Genomic DNA, 18,482 nt, shown 5'->3' on the forward strand with positions numbered 1-18,482 from the left:
AAAAGAAAGCAGAGAAGCAAAATAAGATCAATATAAGACATATGTATGGAAATAGAAATATAAAAAAAAAACCTGAAATACTAGAAATGAGAAACACAGTAAGTCAAATCAGAACCTCTGTATAAAATCTCACCAATAGAATGGATAAAGGAGAGAACAGAATATCTGATTTTGAAGACAATGTGGAGGATATGGAATATTCCAACAAAGAGAAAGATAAATTAATTAGACGGTATGAGTGGGAATTTCAAGACATTTGGGGCAGTATGAAGACATCAAACCTAAGAATTTGGGACATAGAAGGGGAAGAATTTCAATCTGAAGGCACAGTATTTTCAGCAAAATCATAGAAAACTTCCTAAAATTAGGGAGATGCTAATGCAGATTCAGAAGGGATTTAGAACACAAGACCAGAGAGGAACCTCTTCTTATCATATTATAATTAAACTACTAAATACAAAAACCAGATAAAATATACTGAGCACAATAAGAGCTTTTCAAAGTCACCTGTAGAGGTAAGCCCATCAGAATAACATGGGTTTCTCAACAAAAACTTTAAAAGCCAATGGTAGCTTAGAATAATGCATTCCAAGTTCTGAATGGCAACTGCCAATGCAAACTACTATATTCAGCAAAGCTGCATGTCATAATTGAGGGAGAAAGAAGTTCTCATGATAACAAAATAAGCTAAAGGAATACATGACCAGTAAGCCAGTTCTACAAAAAGTACTTTAAGGAATCTTCCAGACTGAAGGAAAAGCATGTAGATGAGACCACAGAAGAGAATAAACCATGCTTGAATAATAATTCATACAGAGGTTGGAGAGATGGCTTAGTGGTTAAAGCATTTGCCTGCAAAGCCTAAGGTGGCACATGTGTCTGGAGTTTGTTAGCAGTGGCTAGAGACCCTGACACACACATTCTTTACATATATATATATATATATATATATATATATATATATATATATATATACATACATATATATATATATATATATCAAATGAATAAATAAAAATATTTTAAATAGTTCATGCAAAAGATGAATAGAAAGATAGCAGGTGTTACAAATTTAACAAGAATGAATTTATGCCTTTCAGTAATAACTCTGAATGTCATTGGTCTCAATGCCCCAATCAAAAGACAGACTGGGGGAGAAATGGCCTAGCCATTAAGGCACTTGACTATGAAGCCTAAGGACTCAGGTTCAATTCCCTAGTACCAACGTAAGCCAAATACACAAGGTGGTGCACACATCTGGAGTTTGTTTGCAGAGGCTATAGGCTACAGGCTCTGGTGTGACCATTCTCTTTCTCCCTCTTTCCTTTCTCTCAAATAAATTATAAAGCAACAGTTTTGCTCAAGATGCTATAGGTCTGAAAGATGGGCAGTATCCACCATATACTTCTCTGTTCTCACTCATGTGATTCAAACTGGCAACTCAACTGGGTCTGGATAATCCTAAAGACATGATCACAATGTCTGCTGCTCAGCAGGGTATCCAGCAAAGCCTCTCAAATGGCTCTGGGCCCTGCCCTGAGGTTGGCTCGGCAGTACTTGATCATCTGTTGACATGGAAGCCTCAGGGCTCAAGTACAAGCACCAGGGTACAAATTCTTTTCAGTTTTCAGTGGTTGCAGGTCACCAGGACAAGCCCAATATTAGTGGGCAGGATGACAATTCACATGCAAATAGGGAGAGGTTCTCTATCAGCCATTTGCAAACCAAGCACCACAGAGAGCCCTGCCCAAAGGCAGTGTTGTTGCATTACAGGGGAAATGCAAATGAAAAACTGACAAATCCACACATACAGGTTACACTATGGCACTCACTCCCAGCTGTGAATAAAATTGCCTGTTTCTTCACACTATCACCAGGAGTATACTGCCACCCTTTCCTATTTTTTTTTTAACCTAAAGTGAAGAATGGCATGTTAGCAATATTTTTTGTTTGTTTGTTTTTATTTTTACTTGAGAGCGACAGAGAGAGAAAGAGGCAGATAGAGAGAATGGGCATGCCAGGGCCTCCAGCCACTGCAAACGAACTCCAGACGCATGCACCCAGCTTACGTGGCTCTTGGGAGAATCGAACTGGGATCCTCTGGCCTTGCAGACAAACACCTTAACTGCTAAGCCATCTCTCCAGCCCTTGGTGGGTGTGTTTTAAGTCTACTTCAGTAAAGATCTCTTAGGAGCCTCTGGATCTCTGCTTTGGTATGTGTTGAGCATCCTCAGGATCTGTCACCTTCACCATTGTCTTTTTATCATATGAATGTAGCATATCAATCTCTTCCTTAATGCTTCTGTATTTTGAACCACTGTTAGAACTTTTTATCCATTCCCAAGCAATGAGAAAATGCCTTCAGCATTCTTCCTTCAGGGTCCCTACTTGAGAGTGATTGCTGCCCCAATGCAGAACAGCTAGTCCAATCTTAATGGTGCTGAGCTATTGTCTGTAGCCCAAAGCTTTCTTTCTGTGCCATATCCATCTGCTCACACCAGTCCATTTTTTCTAAGTGCAACCCTGCTCAAGTTCTTAGAACACAGGTAGAACACAGCAAGCCTCTCACACAAACTACTTCTAGCCCAGTCCAGACAAAGCTATTTCTTTCCCTCACAAGCCAAGCCTGCATTTGTTTTAATCCCATAGTACTAGGTGGATTTATACAACAAATTATTAATTCAGGGGTGGAAGAATCAAGCCATCTTTTTCATTTTTTCTTTTTATTTAATTTACTACTTACCTGAGGATTGTAGGGAATGGCAAGCTGTCCCACTATCCTGGTCTACAATTTACTACTGGTCTGTATTCAGTTATTTAGAGTATGATTAATTCCAGGTAAAAATGTCATATTCTGCATGTCCTCCATCTTCTCCTTTGTGGGGAGCTTTTGTAACCCAGTCCAATCCTGTCTCCTCTGAAGCCCCACCTGGTGTGTGAGCAGGAGCCTCAAAGCATCATTGTCACTCAGCACTTGGTTTTGTGTACGTCTTTGCCACCTCCTGGTTGTATGATCTCAGGCAAACTCTTCAGCCCATTTTACTTGGATAACAAAACCTCCTCTGCTGGTTTATTTTATGAAATGGCATAATGTAGGCAACTCACAACATAGTACTTGCTATTCTGTACATGTTCAATTCATTATAGATAGCCTAACAAGGGAAGTGGCTTGGGAGGATTATTCCCTCGGTGATAGGGGGGAAAAAAATCTAAGTAGAAAAAATATGTAGGTAGGAAAAATATGTCCAATGTAGAAATAGCTCCACTGGAAATAACAATGTATGTTGTGTGTGAACACAGGCACAGAAAAATATCTCATTCAAGGATGTTTCCTTGTAGACTAAGAGAAGGCTCCTTGCTTAGGAAGCAATTCATAGTCTGGCATGCCTACTCTGAATCCCAATTATTAGTATAAAATCTCCCCAAATCGGAGAGCATTTGGGGTTGACGTACACATTGAAGAAGTGTACAAATCAAACTCAGAAGAGCCGAGGGCCTGCCCTGAAAACACTGATCCTCGGCTGTCTCTATGGTGAATTTGCTGTTCCGTCCTGCTGCAGGCTCCCAGGGCTGCTTATAGCTCTCCAGGGCAATAGTTTGCCTCAGGCACAGTCCTGCTCAGTTGGCCTTTAGTTCAGCACTTTCTATCCCAAGGATCTGGATTACAGGTGAAGAAAACAAAATGGAGTTAACTTGAAACAAGGCTATAGAATTTTAAAGTGGGAGTTTGGGAATTCCATTTCTAGTTGTTTTGCTTTGCACTACGCTAAACCCCCAACCCTGGAATTAAACTAAACGCATAAGGGTTCTTACTAAATTGAAAACCTTAAGCCATCTAGAATGACCCTGATGACATAGCTCCTTTAAAGTAAAAGTAGGTTTCTTGATCCAAAGTGATGGCTGTTTGGAGCCATTGGGTTCATATGGCTTGGGAAGGCATGTGATGGAAATTTCTACAGGCATGAAGACCTTCTGCCATCAAGATGGGGGATTCATAGGCTTGCTAAGGTACTTACAAATTCACACCTAACAGATACATCTCTTCATATATAAATTTTACTCTAAAAATTGGTGATTCTAATGAGTAGGCATGTTGCAATAATTTAAGGGAAAGCTGGGCGTGGCAGTGCACACCTTTAACCCCAGCACTCAGGAGGCAGAGGTAGGAGGATCGCTGTGAGTTCGAGGTCACCCTGAGACTACACGGTGAATTCCAGGTCAGCTTGAGCTAGAGTGAGACCCTACCTCGAAAAACCAAAAAAAAAAAAAGGGGGGGGGAATCTAAAACATTGGGCTGGAGAAATGGCTTAGTGGTTAAGGCACTTGCCTGCGAAGCCTAAGGACCCAGGTTGAAATATATTAACATGGATCAATGAAGGAATATAATGGATAGACATGTTCTATAAGTAGGGTTAGATGCTACTGATAAAATGTAGGTGTTAAATACAAATGTCAACATCAAATTCAAAACTGCTGTTCAAAAATTGTTAGAAAATGCCTTAAGTTATCAAAAGCAAGCCACTTATTCTGCACTTCTAGTGCAAAGCAATCCTGGCCATCACTGGGAATTCTTCCCAGTGCACCTCTAGAAGGGTTCACTGACCTTGCCTCTAGCACAAACATTGGTCCACTTGAGGCCATGCTTTGGTGACACTTTTTAGTCGGAGCCTCACCCCTTGGGCAAAGGTGAGTGGAAAACACAGACTGGTGGACAGATCTTTGTAATGAAAAGAGAGCTGTGGCTGATCAGCATAAACGTTTTTAAACTTGGGTCGACTTTTTAATTAGCACTTAGTGAAATGTTGCATGCCTGTAATCCCAGCAACTTGGGAAGTAGGGGCAGGAAATGGGCTACATGAGATCTCAAGACAATGTAATGATTCATATAGATTGCTTAACACTCAACCTAAAGTTGGTTTTCTAAACTTTTCAAGTGACATAATGACCATGTCTCATTTCCATTGGTCATGAAGGTCTTAATGCTCGATATCTTCAGTGTTTAGATGTAGGTCTTCTGAACATGGGCTTGCAAATTCTCATCTAAACCAGACAGCAAGCTCCCAGGACATCTCGGGCGATTTACTGAGTTTTATTCATATACTCAGCATGTAGACAAAAAAAAAAGTTAACCTTATGTCCACATGCAAATTTGTTAAGTATAACTTAAAGAATATTAGAATTTTTATTTGGAAATGGTAAAAACAGGACTTTAAAAAGTCAATATTCTAAGGAAGGATAAGCTAGGCACTGGGTTTCTTGAGTGGGCAGCACATAAAAAGAAAACTTTGTATGATGGAGAATGGAATTTCAAAGGAGAAAGTGGGGGGGCAGGTAATTAGCATGGGATTTTTATAATCATGGAAAATGCTAATAAAAATTAAAAAAAAAAAACTTTGGTTGCTGTCCTCAAAGCTTGGGCAGCCATCACACAATTATATAACATGACTTCTGGTGTTTTGAGGTATGGTCTCATTCTAGATCAGGCTGACCTAGAACTCAGTATTGGCTAAAATGGCTTATCAACCCAGATAGCTCATTTAACAGGGCTGAGAAGATGGCTAAGTGGTGTCAAATGCTTGCTGTGTAAGCATGAGGACAAAAATTTGAATGGCAACACCCATGTAAAAATGCTGGGACTGATGGTGTGTGCCTGCAATCCAAGTACTGTGAATGTAGACAGGAAACTCCCTACAGCATATAATAGCCAGCTAGTTTAGCCAAACTGAGGGGCATGCAGGTTTAGTGAGGTGGGAGAAACCATTTTTATTACACTGGATCTCTAATGCTTTAAATAATTTTTGTGTCAATATTCATGGTTTGAAGAGATATATCCTACTGTTCCTTTGTGGTGTGTGGTGAAAAACATAAGACCTCCTCTAAAATACCTACACTAAAAATGGTACCAGAATCTAAACTCCGGTAACATTCTAGTTTTCCTAGCTTCCCGGTCAAAGTGCAGTGTGCTGATGGCTTCCTAAAGTCAGAACTGGGTTCCCTCCAAAGCCTGACCTGTCCATCACTCCTTTGTGAAAGATGGGACTGCTTCATGACTCATGTAATCAGTCTACCCTCCTAAGACCACCCTTGAGAATGACTTATAACCATGCCATCCCCATCTGCTAGGAACATTCAACTTTCATCAGTAAGAGGTAACAAGGCAAGGACTCCCAAGATCAGAGCTCAGTACATTTGCTTGGGAAAGCATTCTTTTTTGGGGGGTGGGGTGGTTTTCAATGTCAGGTCTCACTTTAGCCCAAGCTAACAAATTCACTGTGTAGTTTCAGGCTGGCCTCAAACTCATAGCAGTTCAACTTCTGCCTCCCATGTGCTGGGATTAGAGGCGTGCATTTACCATGCCTGGCGGAGCTTTGGATGCAGCCTCATAAAGTTATGACTTTGTCTCTACAACATTGTAATGCATATGGAATCAAATCACATAGGCTGGCTTGGAGCAGCCATCATATTGATGACAAGGGAAGTCATTTCAGTAACTGGAATGTGAGCTCCTTCATAAACTAGTTTTTCTGCAGACTACCTAACCTAAAACTTCAGTGGTTAACTTCCTATACTTTAAACTGTCATACCATGAATCACTTTTGCTAATAGCCTTCATTTTCAACATCTTAGTCATCACTTAACCATGCAAATTAGGCATTCAAAAATACACATACTCAGTGGGGAGCACACTGCAGCCTTCACTGCTCAGCATGGCCACCCGGCCTTATGACTTCACCTTGGTATTTATTCTATTCTGTGGCAACAGAACCTGACTGGATGACCAGCTAGCAGGCTGCTCTAATGAGGGGTGTGCTTCACTCCAGAAATGCTGCCCTGAAAACATGGGCCCCAATCCTAGACGTGCATGTCTGTACTGTATGCTTGTTTCACTAGGTGTGGTTGACACATATCAAAGTTGACAATTGAAAACAGAAAGGAGGAAGGTAGAGTTTTTTCTTCCACAACTTCTTGATGAGTGGTATCCAAGTAGACTGGTAAGGCAATTGTTCATTATGGATTGGAATTCATTTTGCTTTGATTTTGGAAGGTTCCCTTAAGAGAAAAAGAAACTTGTTAATAAATAATAAAACACAGAACAAGATTAAATTACTGAGACAAGTGTCAATCACAAAGTAAACACTTCGTTCTCTATTATCTCAAGATAACACTTCCACATCTAATTCTGCATTTTTTCTACTCAAAGTTAGCACACAGCAAACATCTCACTCTTTTATTCACCAGAAGTCTTTCCAATTACTTACATGAAAGTCTTAAGTCCAGAAAGGAATACTATTACTTGTTTTCAGTTATATAACCTAAGCTTTAGAGGATTTTTTTTAAGCATTAACAACTTGCCCAGGACCACAGGTTGATAAATAAATGAAGCCCGAATTTAAAAGCACAGCAATCCATCCCTCGCCATGTTTAAATTTCCCAAAACTCCAAATCCTTTCCTTTGAATCACCTTTAGCACCAGTATTATCATTCTTTTCTCCAGACTTTAAAAATTAGATACTTGTCATATAAGCAGTTTTATTCCAAACATCTATTATCTTATGAAATACTACCTATCTCAACCCTGATTAAAGCACTCCAGAAATGGGAGGGGGAAAAAAAAAACTACAGAAAATAGTCAAAGCCAAACTAGCTATAATCATTAATACAGAAATAAACTTTCTATAATACCAAAACCCAGAGCTATAGGCCTGTAAGCAAACTGCTTGAGATTACTCACAATTTTACCACAATCTCCTCATAGTGCCTAACATACTGTATAAAGAAAATGTATTAAACTGCATTGGAAACAAAATTCTGGTACAATTATATTTAAAGGCTATGAAATTTAAAGAAAATAAAACTAATTTTTTGATTTGAGGTGAGGAAAAATAAGCAAACAATGCAGAGCTAAGGATTTGCCTAGTTATACTGGATCATCACAGTGTCAGTAAAACATAACAGGCTCTCCATTGTGAAGTCAGTGAAAGAGCAAAAAATAGGTAATTTGTTAGCACTACACAAGTTTATTCAAGAGGTAATATTTAAGAAGTGAATTGTAACAAGGAAAAGTTACCAAGCATCTCTCCTACAGTGAAAAGAAGTACCACTTATGATACATAATTTCTGAATAAAGCTGTAATAACTTCTGGGTGATAAGGCTATCTGAATTGTAATCAGAAATGGACAACACACGGCACCTCAAGAAAAGGAAGAACCTGGTATGTTTAATTCAGTTGGCTCCCTGCAAATTCTTTAAGACTGCTACATGGATTCAATCTGAATTGCCTTACTATAATATTTATTTGCCACCACTGTTTCTTAAAATAATCAGACCAATGTTCACTAAAATTTTTAACTCCTTCAAATTACACTTTAATATTTAACACAGCAATTTCAAAAATCAACATTGAAGAACTCGTTTTCAAATTCTCCTTCAATGTTAGTAACAAATGTTAAAAGAATGACCCCAAATGTAACTTTCTTCTAAAAATAACCTGTTAAACACATTTTACTCTGTAATCCTCATAAGGAAATCTGTTTTTTGGTAATAAAAGAATGCAGGATGATGATTCAGTCTTTGGGACTCTTAATGGCAGCCACTCAATGAAGTCGGTCATTCCTGGAGTCAAGACACTAAAAAATGTTGTTAGCACTGACAAGTCTGGTTTGGATGTTACTGCTTTGGGTGGCAATATCTGAATTTAAGACAGAACAACTCCCACTAAATTTTATGTTGAATATTACAAAGTTTACACAGAAGATAGACTCACAGAGGCTATAAAGCTGACATCTTAAGTAACTCACCCTTGAAACGGGTGCAGGTTTTTTAGGTGATATCGTTAGCTTTTTGCTCTAAAAATAAATGCCTCCACTTTTCAGTGTTCCCATTCAATAGGATATTTGAGCAGCTTAACAATTTTGCTGTAAAAACTATCCACTTTAACAAACCAAAAATGTAAAAGGAAATCAAGAGACAAACTTTTCACAGTTAACAATAAATAAAAGTGCAGTAAGTGTTCAAGTAGGGCACGTAGTTTAAAAACTACATGTGACTATTTGGCTTAGGTCATCTTTTAAAGGCTCGCCGAGGATCCCTGCCATTACTCATTGTGGACGTGACTGTTTGATTACTAGCTGCTTCAGGTAGCTGTGGATTGACAGGACACCGGCCCTTGCTTCTACTAGCATATGAAAGATGGTATCCACTTGATTCAGGGCTGGCTTGAACACCATTTCCTAAAAAAGAATATAAAAATTTATCGTTTTTGGAAGTGGTGGTCTATAGTAAGCTATTGAAATACATTTATTTTAAGTTCCAGTACACACCATTAATGTTGATATGTATCAGGTAAAACAAAGTACCTTTATTCTTATACTTTAAAATGTGCATTCAAAGGCTTTACAAATTCACTATTATTAAATACATGAACCTGATGTTGACTAAAGAAAATAAAAAAAAATACCTTGAACAGTAAAAAAGACAAGTGTTTTGAGTATTAGTATTTAGCTCAAATATTAAATATGAAAAGTTTTCCACAATGATAATCTTCAGGTATGTGAGAACATAACATCTAGGCAAATTAAACATAGGCTATCCTAATGAACTCTCCACACAAAACATATGTCTGCAGTTATTTCATAAAGACTTCAAAAGATCTTTAACAAGGTCACAATAATAATAACAGGAGGCCTAAAGAATAAAGGCTAATCCTTTAAAAAGATTTCTAAAACTTACGTGAAAAATTTTAATTTACCATTACTCTAAAGAACTACTTTTCTGAAAGGCTCCCAGAGTACCAAAGCAGCCAGTAATTCTGCATCTTCCCAGACATCACTACGCTTACACTGAAGACTAGTCAGTATTCACCACTGACTCCCAGTGGTTGGACCATGTATGTGCTCAGTGAACTGGCTGACAGATCCCTACTTTCCCTGCTACCAGGAACCAGTCAGCGGGGTTCCCTGCTTACTGGCAGTTATCTTCAGTATTAGGTTATGCCTAAAAGTACTTTTCCTCTACATACTTTAAAAATCCCCTTAATTTCCACATCTCACCACAAATATGAAAACAAATCTTACCTACTAGTCCAAGTGTACCTGTATTCATATTATTTTTCTGTTCATTTTGTGCCTAAAAAAATAAATTTCTAAGTTAGCTAAATGAAGATAAAAATATATTCACTAAGTATGGCCTTTTAACTTTTAGGGGTTTGAAAACTTATTTTAATGGTTTTTATTTAAAGATTTTTCCAAGTCCATTCAAAGTTAAAACACTCAGAAATGTTCCCTAAACTTCACATTGCTTCATTACAAACCACATTTCCTGAAATTACTCATTCTGCAAGACGATGATACTTAATTTCACATCCCATAAATACACCCACTGAAGACATGTAATGAAAATGAGAGGGTTTTCTTTTTATTTTTGATGGGACAAGGGTTCAGTTATCCCAGGATGGCCGCAAATTTGCTTGTAGCTGATGATCTTTAATTTCTGATCCTCCTGCCTCCACTTCCCCAGTGCAGCAGGAATTGTAGCAGGCAGCTACCCACCTGGTTTATGCAATGCTGGGAGTCATGCATGCTAGGCAAGCACTGTACCAGCTGAGCTTCATCCCAAGTCCTTTATAAAGACTATTTTGTATTCTCATTACATTCATTACACTCTGGGCATCAAAGGGTTAGCCTAGCCATCCAATTGTATAGTCAAAATAGCCCAATCATATAGCATGTATTTGGATTAATTACCCCTTTGTTCTGCTGTCCTCGATAATCTGGGTTAGGCTCGCTGAAATTTGGCACTTCTGAATAAACCATACAAAATCTGAAAGAACAAAAAAAGTTAAATAACTTCAGAAATCAAGCTTTTTTTTTGGATAAAAGCCTTAACTCACAGGAATGAAGAACTTAGGTGCCAAAACTAATACAATTTATTTGCAACAAAAAAATTTATTGAACGGGCGAGAGAGCCAGCTCAGCATTCAAAGACACTTGCTAGCAAAGTCTGACAGTCTGGGTTCAATTTCCCAGTACCCATGTAAAGGGGTACATGCATCTGGAGTTCTTTGTAGCAGCAGGAGGCCCGGGTATGCAGGCACACATACGCGCTCCCTCTCACACGCATATACTCCCTCTGCCACTTTGTCTCTCTCAAAAGTATTAAAAAAAAATGTCAAAGCTGGGTGTGGTGGTGCACGCCTTTAATCCCAGCACTTGAGTAGGATCGTTGTGAGTTCGAGGCCACACTGAGACGACATAGTGAATTCCAGTTCAGCCTGAGCTAGAGTGAGACCCTACCTCGAAAAACCAAAAAAAAAAAAAAAAGTCCTAAAAGGCCAGGCACAGAGGTACACACCTTTAATTCCAGCACTCAGGAGGCTAAGGAAGGAGGATCAATGTTAGAAGCCAGCCTCAGACTACATTATAAATTCCAGGTCAACCCAGTTTAGAGTGAGACCCTATCTCAAAAAAAATTTTTTTAAGGATTAACATCCCATGAGAACACCAAACTATGAGACTGTCAATAACACATAATTCTATTTGTATTTAAAATCTTCTGTTAAACACATCAAAACCAAGGAAATGGAAATGCATCTTTGCCAATTTCCCACAGGCAGATGGAATGAAACACGTTCAGGGATCTGGCATGGGATTCCCACCAGTGCTGATAATGTGCACCAAGCCAGTCCATTCTCATACAATCCCTCTTTTTTCTTTCCTTTCCTTTATTCATTTATTTATTGTTGTTTTTGTTTATCAAGGTAGGATCTCATTCTAACCCAGGGTAATCTGGAATTTACTATGTAGTCTCAGAATGGCCTTGAACTCACTATGAACCTCCTACCCTGTGATTAAAGGTGTGTACCACCACACCCAGCTCAATACTTTCTCTTTATTAATCACTGCAAATCTGCAGACAATTATCCATGGGGGGGGATGGACTTTTGATGATAAAGATAGAGAACTGGCTATCAGGCAATCAGTTTATTACAGAGTTTCTTACAAACTAACAAGTTCAGACATAAGCATTTTTTTTTGTTTGTTTTTTCGAGGTAGAGTATCTCTCTAGCCCAGGCTGACCTGGAATCCACTCTGTATTCTTAGAGTAGCCTAGAACTCAGTGATCCTCCTACCTCTGCTTCCCCAGTGAGTGCTAGGATTAAAGGCATGAGACACCACACCCAACATACGCATTTTCTTAACTCTAAAAAGCAACTAGATTCAGTTTTGGGAACTCATAAACTGACCCTGACCAAGATCAACCATTGTGATGTGACTGATCTCGCCTCACTTAACTCTAAACTGACCTCCACTGGCATAACTACCTCTGTATACATGAAGCTCTGGTCAAACTCTGTAACACTGGCCCCAACTTTCCTAACACACCACTCTAATACCATTCTTCACAAACACAGAAATTCCAATCACTTCCTTCTGGTGAAGGTAGTGTTAGATCAGTTACCATTAAAAGAATGCCTTTTTTTTCTTTCATTAACAATATTCTCCCCATCATCTCATCTTCTCAGTAGTTATACTCTTTTGGAGCCATTTGTAACTTCTCGTTTGAAATATCCTCCAATTTGGTGGACATTAAGTAGATACCTACGCTTTAATCAAATAGTATGCACTAATGATTTGTCTGCCTTTATGACACATTATTGACACAAATGACCAGGCTAACATGAAGGTAGCAGAAAGACGGTTCCTCCAGATCAGGGTGAAACTTGTTTCCAGGGCAGCAGCGCATGGAAGATTTTATTGTGGCTGCCTGCCTGCACTGTACCAACTGGGATAAATAAACCTCACCTAGTTTTCGTTGCTACAAATCCTGTTAACTAGACTACAAATTCATCCCTACACAGGAAGTTTAAATTATGGCTTAAAACTCATTCCTAAATTCCTATTTTGCTAAAACACGCAGAGGAGAGAATATACTTAAAATGACAAGTGAAAATGCATGTTTCTACACAAAAGATCCCACTGGGGCTGGTCTTAACTGCTACTTCTTACTGCTCTCTGCACGAAAATTCATCTTCTCAACCACAGGAAACAGGATTGCTAGTGGGTAACCAATACTTACATTTAATACAAAGCTACCAGCATTTACCTGTTTAAAAAAAAAAAAGCCGGGCAAGGTGGCACATGTTTTTAATCCCAGCACTTGGGATGCAGAGATAGTAGGAGTGCCTTGAATTTGAGGCTACCCTGAGACTACATGGTTAATTCCAGGTCAGTCTGGATCAGTGACAGCCACTACCTCAAAAAACAACAACAACAAAAGGCCAGCCGGATGTGGTGGCACACACCTTTAATCCCAGTACTCAGGAGGCAGAGGTAGGATTGCCATGATTCCATAGTCAATTCCAGATTAGCCTGAGCTAGAGTGAGACCCTACCTCAAAAAAAAAAAGGCCAAAAAGCAGGGCATGGTGGTACATGCCTTTAATACCAGCAAAGATAGGATTGTTGTGAATTCAAGGCTAGTCTGAAACCATACAGTAAATTCCACGTCAGCCTGGACTAGATCAAATCCATTATCTCGAAAAACAAACAAACAAAAAAATGGTTTATGGTTTATACTTACCAATTCTGTAAACATTATTTGCAATTTACTCAATTATGTGAAATGCACTTTAATACTCACTCTCCAATTTTTTGAAGCTCACCACCCCTTCCAGTATAAAGTGTCAGACATCCTTTCCACATGGAGGCATACCTAAGGGAAAATAAGTATTAGGTCTTCAGAAGCATTAACTATTTGTTCTATTTAAACCACTGTACTGTTTTATACAAGGAAGAAATGAAAACCAAGCCCTGTCTACTACAGCAAATCAATTCAGTAAGTAACTATGATTCACTAAGGGATATGAAGAAAAATCTACTGCCAAATCATGTCTAAATCTAACCCTAGAAAATAAAAATATTTTCTACAGTCCTGGGGATTGAACCTAAGACGCTGCATATGCTCAGCAAGTGCTTATCACCTGACCTATATTCCCAGCTTTTTTCCCCTGACTTTTTATTTTGAGACAAAGTCTTACTTAAATTGTCCAGGCATGAGCCACACCTTTAACTTTAGAAATTGAACCTAGGTCCTTACGATCCATAGGCAAGTGCCCTAACCACTAAGCTATCTCTCCATCTCAGTTGCATGAAGAGTATTACCTTTTCAAGAAAGTGAGCTTAAATTTTGAATTTAGGGCTGGAGACATGGCTTAGCAATTAAGTCGCTTGCCTGTGAAGCCTAAGGACCCAGGTAAACCAGATGAACAAGGTGGCACATGTGTATGGAGTTCATTTGCACCGGCTAGAAGCCCTGGTGTACCCATTCTCTCCCTCCCTATCTGCCTCTTGCTCTCCCTCTCAAATAAATACTTAAGAAAAAAAAATTAGCCGGGCATGGTGGCCCACACCTTTAATCCCAGCACTCAGGAGGCAGAGAAAGGATGATGGCTGAGAGTTCAAGGCCACCCTGAGACTACATAGTGAATTCCAGGTCAGCCTGAGCTAGAGTGAGACCCTACCTCAAAAAAAAAAAAAAAAAAAAAAAAAAATTTGAATCTTCTTTTAAATTGTACTCCTTGGGAACTGAAATATTATAGCTACTGAGATTAATTTTTAATCAATTTTTTATAGTAACATCTATGACTATGACTATGACTACAGAACAGGAAATAATATGAAATAAGATGCAGTTCTCAGCATATAAAATACACTTCATCACTGGATGAAAGATATCTGGGGAGGAAACAAATTTCAATCACGCTAGTCTTCTCCGTGCCCTCCTAAAGTAGGAATTCTTTTGTGTAAGCTAAAATTTATTGTTACAATGAGTCACTGTGAGAATCAAATGCCTAAATCCTGATTCTCATTTCCTACTTGGATGACATATACTTTACTTCACTTCCTGAAAATGTGGTAAGGCCTCTAAGCCATTCCCAGAGCGCCTGCTCAGAGCACTCCAGTACTGAGATTCTATTAGATCAACATTAAACTCTGGCGTTTCCTGTAGTTATTGATAAAACTGTTACAATTCTGCTTGTCATAGAAAGTCCCAGATTCTTTAAAAATTATTCACAGGCCTTTTCCTAGAACAAAAACTTGATTTAAAAAAAAAAAATCTGAAGTCTTTCAAAACCAGTGCTAAATGTTTTTAAAGCCACCAATCTGTCAACTGAATCTTCTGAATCAAGGCAGCAATGTCATTCTGCCAAACATCTCTGTGTCATTTTGAATTTTTCTGTACATTGTGCTAACAGAAAACAGAAGAAATTATTAAGAATCTTCTAGATACAGTTAAACTTTTTCGGAGTAAAACTGTGACCACAGGAAAATCTAAAATTCGGATGTTGCAGCTCAGTTGGTAGAGCGCTTGCCTAGCATGCAGGAAGCCCTGGGTTCCATTCATGGAGAGTACCAGTAGTTCCAGCACCTGGGAAGCAGAAGGATCGTAAGTTCAAGGTCATCCTTGGCTACAGAGTGATGGCCAGCCCCTGATACATGAAACCTTGTCTCAAAAATACAGAAAATGACGGATGTGGTGGTGTACACCTTTTCAGCACTCAGGAAGACAGAGGTAGGAGGATGTGAGTTCAAGGCCTCCCTAAGAATACATATAGTGAATTCCCCATCAGCCTGGGCTCCAGCGAGACCCTACCTCAGAAAAAAACAAAACAAATAAGCAAACAATAACAACAAAAAAAAAAATAGAAAAAGCTAAATTCCCAACTACTTCAAGTAAAATACTGGCAGGACTTCAAGTCACTTTTAAAAAGAGGAGGATGGAAAATAATTAGACATAATTAAAACGGTATGGACTTTGAACCCCCAGAACCATACTAGAAAACCTAATCTCAGTAGGGCGTGGTGGTGCACACCTTTAATCCCAAGCGCTTGGGAGGCAGACGTAGAAGGATAGCAGGGAGCTCCAGGTCAGCCTGGGCTAGAGACACAACCTCGAAAAATATAAAAACACAGTCTTTAAATTGTGTGCGGGGCGGGGGGTGGTGGTGGTGGTGGTGGTAGTGTAGATTTCCTGCCTGAAATAGCACTTCTTTTTAACTGGAGGTGTATTACGTGTCACCTCTGCTCACGAGGGGGTCTTCAAAACTCTTGAGAGTAGCCCACAGGAAAGACATGGAACTTCAGAACTTCGCAGAATCTTGGGGGTGGGGGACGGGGAAAGCCAATCCCGATTCTGCACTCACAAGCCACTCCAGCCACCCCCACCCTACCCGATGGTGTTGCACCTACCCTCGGGTCAACCGAATAATATCCCCTGTCTGTATAAGAGCTCCGATCTCATCCCACACGGAAATAGTGATGCTGCCCGTTTTGTCTGCTACTTTGCACGATCTCACTTCGTGGCCGTCTTTGGTTTTGGTCACGCGTCCTGTGAAGAGTGAAAGACCAGGGAGGGGTGAGTAGTGGAGTCAGATAAGATAAGCGAGGACACCCAGACAGGCTCCCTGGGGAATGTCACCTCGTCGGCAAGGTGGGGCGGGTTCCCCCGGAGCCCCGGCTGGGGCCGCTGGCACCACGTGCGGGGGGGGGGGGGAGCGCGGAGGGCTGCGGACCCCACTTACCTATCTCCAGCACAATAAAGACGACATTTAAGTTTTTCAGTCCGGCCTTAATATCTTTTATAAAGAGAGGAGGGTCGTTGACCCCGTGCATACTGAGGCAGGTGTGGCTACGGCTGGCGGAGACCCGGTGGGGCTAGGGCGGGCCGGCGGGGGGCCAGGCAGGCTTCCCACCCTCCGGGACCGGGGCGAGCCGGGGGCGGCCTGGGGCGGGGCGGGGCGGGCGAGCAGGGGCTGGAAGCTGTGACTCGGTGGGGACCTGAAGGCACTGATCCCAAAAAAGACAAAAATAATAACAATAATAAAACAACTGGAGAAGAAAAGTGCAGAAGAGAAAAACAAATGACTAAAAGAAGGGTTCACTCCGCGACGGGCCCCGCTCCCGAACGGGCGACGGCGAGACCAGCGTGCGCAATGTCCCCTCGGGCTAAAGGAGGAAAAAAAGCCGCGCGGGGACGCCGCGCCGAGCCCGCTCACACGCACGCGCGCACACACACACACACACACACACGCTCACGCACACACAGGGTCGCGCCTCGTTCGTCCCCGGCTCCGGGACAGAACGAAAAGAAGAAAGGAAGGGACGGTCAGTGACAGCGAACGGGCGACACAAGAACCAAGCACGCAGCCCAGAGCCCCACACGGCGACTGAGGAACGCGCCCGCGCGCCCGCAGAACTCTAGAACCGCCCCGCCTCCTATGGCGTCACGCAGCGTCGGCACGCCCTGGCCACGCCCTCCCGGCGCGGGGGGCGGGGCCGAGCGGGGACGCCCGCGCAGCCCCCGTAACTCCGCCTCTGAACGCGCGGCCCCGCCCCCTGCGTCTGCCAATCGTTTCTTAGCCACGCCCCCTCCATGTGCGGCCAAATTACCATTGGGCCGGGCCTCACCTTGTACCCCACCCCCAGCTTCTCCCTGTCGGACTTCAGGGTTTTCCTCCTTCAGAGTTCCGTACTCCGTCCTGCTGTAGGTCCGCGGTCACCGGTTCGGCTGGGATTTAGTACCCCGTGGCTACAAAGGGGGTCAGTGGAGAAAGAACTGGGAGGGCACGGATGGCGTGGCAGTGGTTGCGAGGCAAGAGTTTTCCGACCGGAAGGAACTCGATCCACTTCCTAGGTTTTTTTTGTCTTGTTTTTTTTGAGGTAGGGTCTCCCTCTGGCTCAGGCTAACCTGGAATTAGCTATGTAGTCTCAGGGTGGCCTCGAACTCACGCAATCCACCTACCTTTGCCTCCGGAGTGCTGGGATTAAAGGCGTGTACCACCACGTCGGCGGCCTAGTTTTTTTTTTTTTTAAAGTTTTATTTCATTTATTTCAGAAAGAAGCAGAGAGAGAGAGAAAATGGGTGTGCTAGGCTTCCAGCCTTTGCAAACGAACTCCAGACACATGTGCCACCTTGTGCATATAGGTTCTGGGGAATAGAACCTGGGTCATTAGGCTTTGCAGGCAAGTGTCTTAGGCTCTTTCCAGCCTCACATCCTCATTTTAAGCGTGAATAAATTGGGATCCAGAAATGAAGTGGTTTACTAAAGATCACCCAGCAACTTGCGATCAGGCAGGATTCCAAAACAAGTAATCTGATCCGGTCTTCCACTTCCATTCGTTTTATTTTTTGGCTTTTTGAGGTAGCCCAGGTTAACCAGCAATTCACTATGTAGTCTCCTCAAAACAGTCCTTCTAGCTATGCCTCCCAGATGGGGAGAATAAAGGTGTGTTCCACCACGGTCGACCACGTCCATTCTTCATAACTGGTAATTTAATTCCATCACAGATTTCTCGTTTTTCTTAACCTTTCCAATCATTTAACACCACACCCCTTTGGACTTGCTTTTATACAGCTAAAAGGACTCATACAACAACAATGGGAAACCCTGAAAAGATAATCTGAAGGTGGAGAGGCATTTGCTT

At 41.2% G+C, this 18,482-nt stretch overlaps 1 protein-coding gene across 2 annotated transcripts; it reads right to left on the reverse strand.

The window, feature by feature from the left end:
- Nucleotides 1–7,884: 7,884 nt before the first annotated feature.
- On the reverse strand, nucleotides 7,885–17,551 carry Nabp1 (nucleic acid binding protein 1). Of its 2 annotated transcripts, none has more exons than XM_045147984.1 (6): nucleotides 17,466–17,551; nucleotides 16,248–16,386; nucleotides 13,639–13,710; nucleotides 10,744–10,819; nucleotides 10,075–10,126; nucleotides 7,885–9,231 (listed from the first exon to the last, which is right to left on the reverse strand). In XM_045147984.1, exons 3-6 carry the CDS (start codon nucleotides 13,698–13,700, stop codon nucleotides 9,062–9,064), a joined length of 360 nt encoding a protein of 119 aa, XP_045003919.1. In that variant the 5' UTR covers nucleotides 13,701–13,710; nucleotides 16,248–16,386; nucleotides 17,466–17,551; the 3' UTR covers nucleotides 7,885–9,061. The 2 variants fall into 2 exon arrangements, with proteins under 2 accessions (XP_045003919.1, XP_004660302.2); XM_004660245.2 differs by lacking the exon at nucleotides 17,466–17,551 and adding an exon at nucleotides 16,580–16,685.
- Between the last annotated feature and the right edge of the window lie 931 nt (nucleotides 17,552–18,482).

This window comes from Jaculus jaculus, chromosome 4 (genome assembly GCF_020740685.1).
Source record: "Jaculus jaculus isolate mJacJac1 chromosome 4, mJacJac1.mat.Y.cur, whole genome shotgun sequence".
Taxonomy (NCBI): domain Eukaryota; kingdom Metazoa; phylum Chordata; class Mammalia; order Rodentia; family Dipodidae; genus Jaculus; species Jaculus jaculus.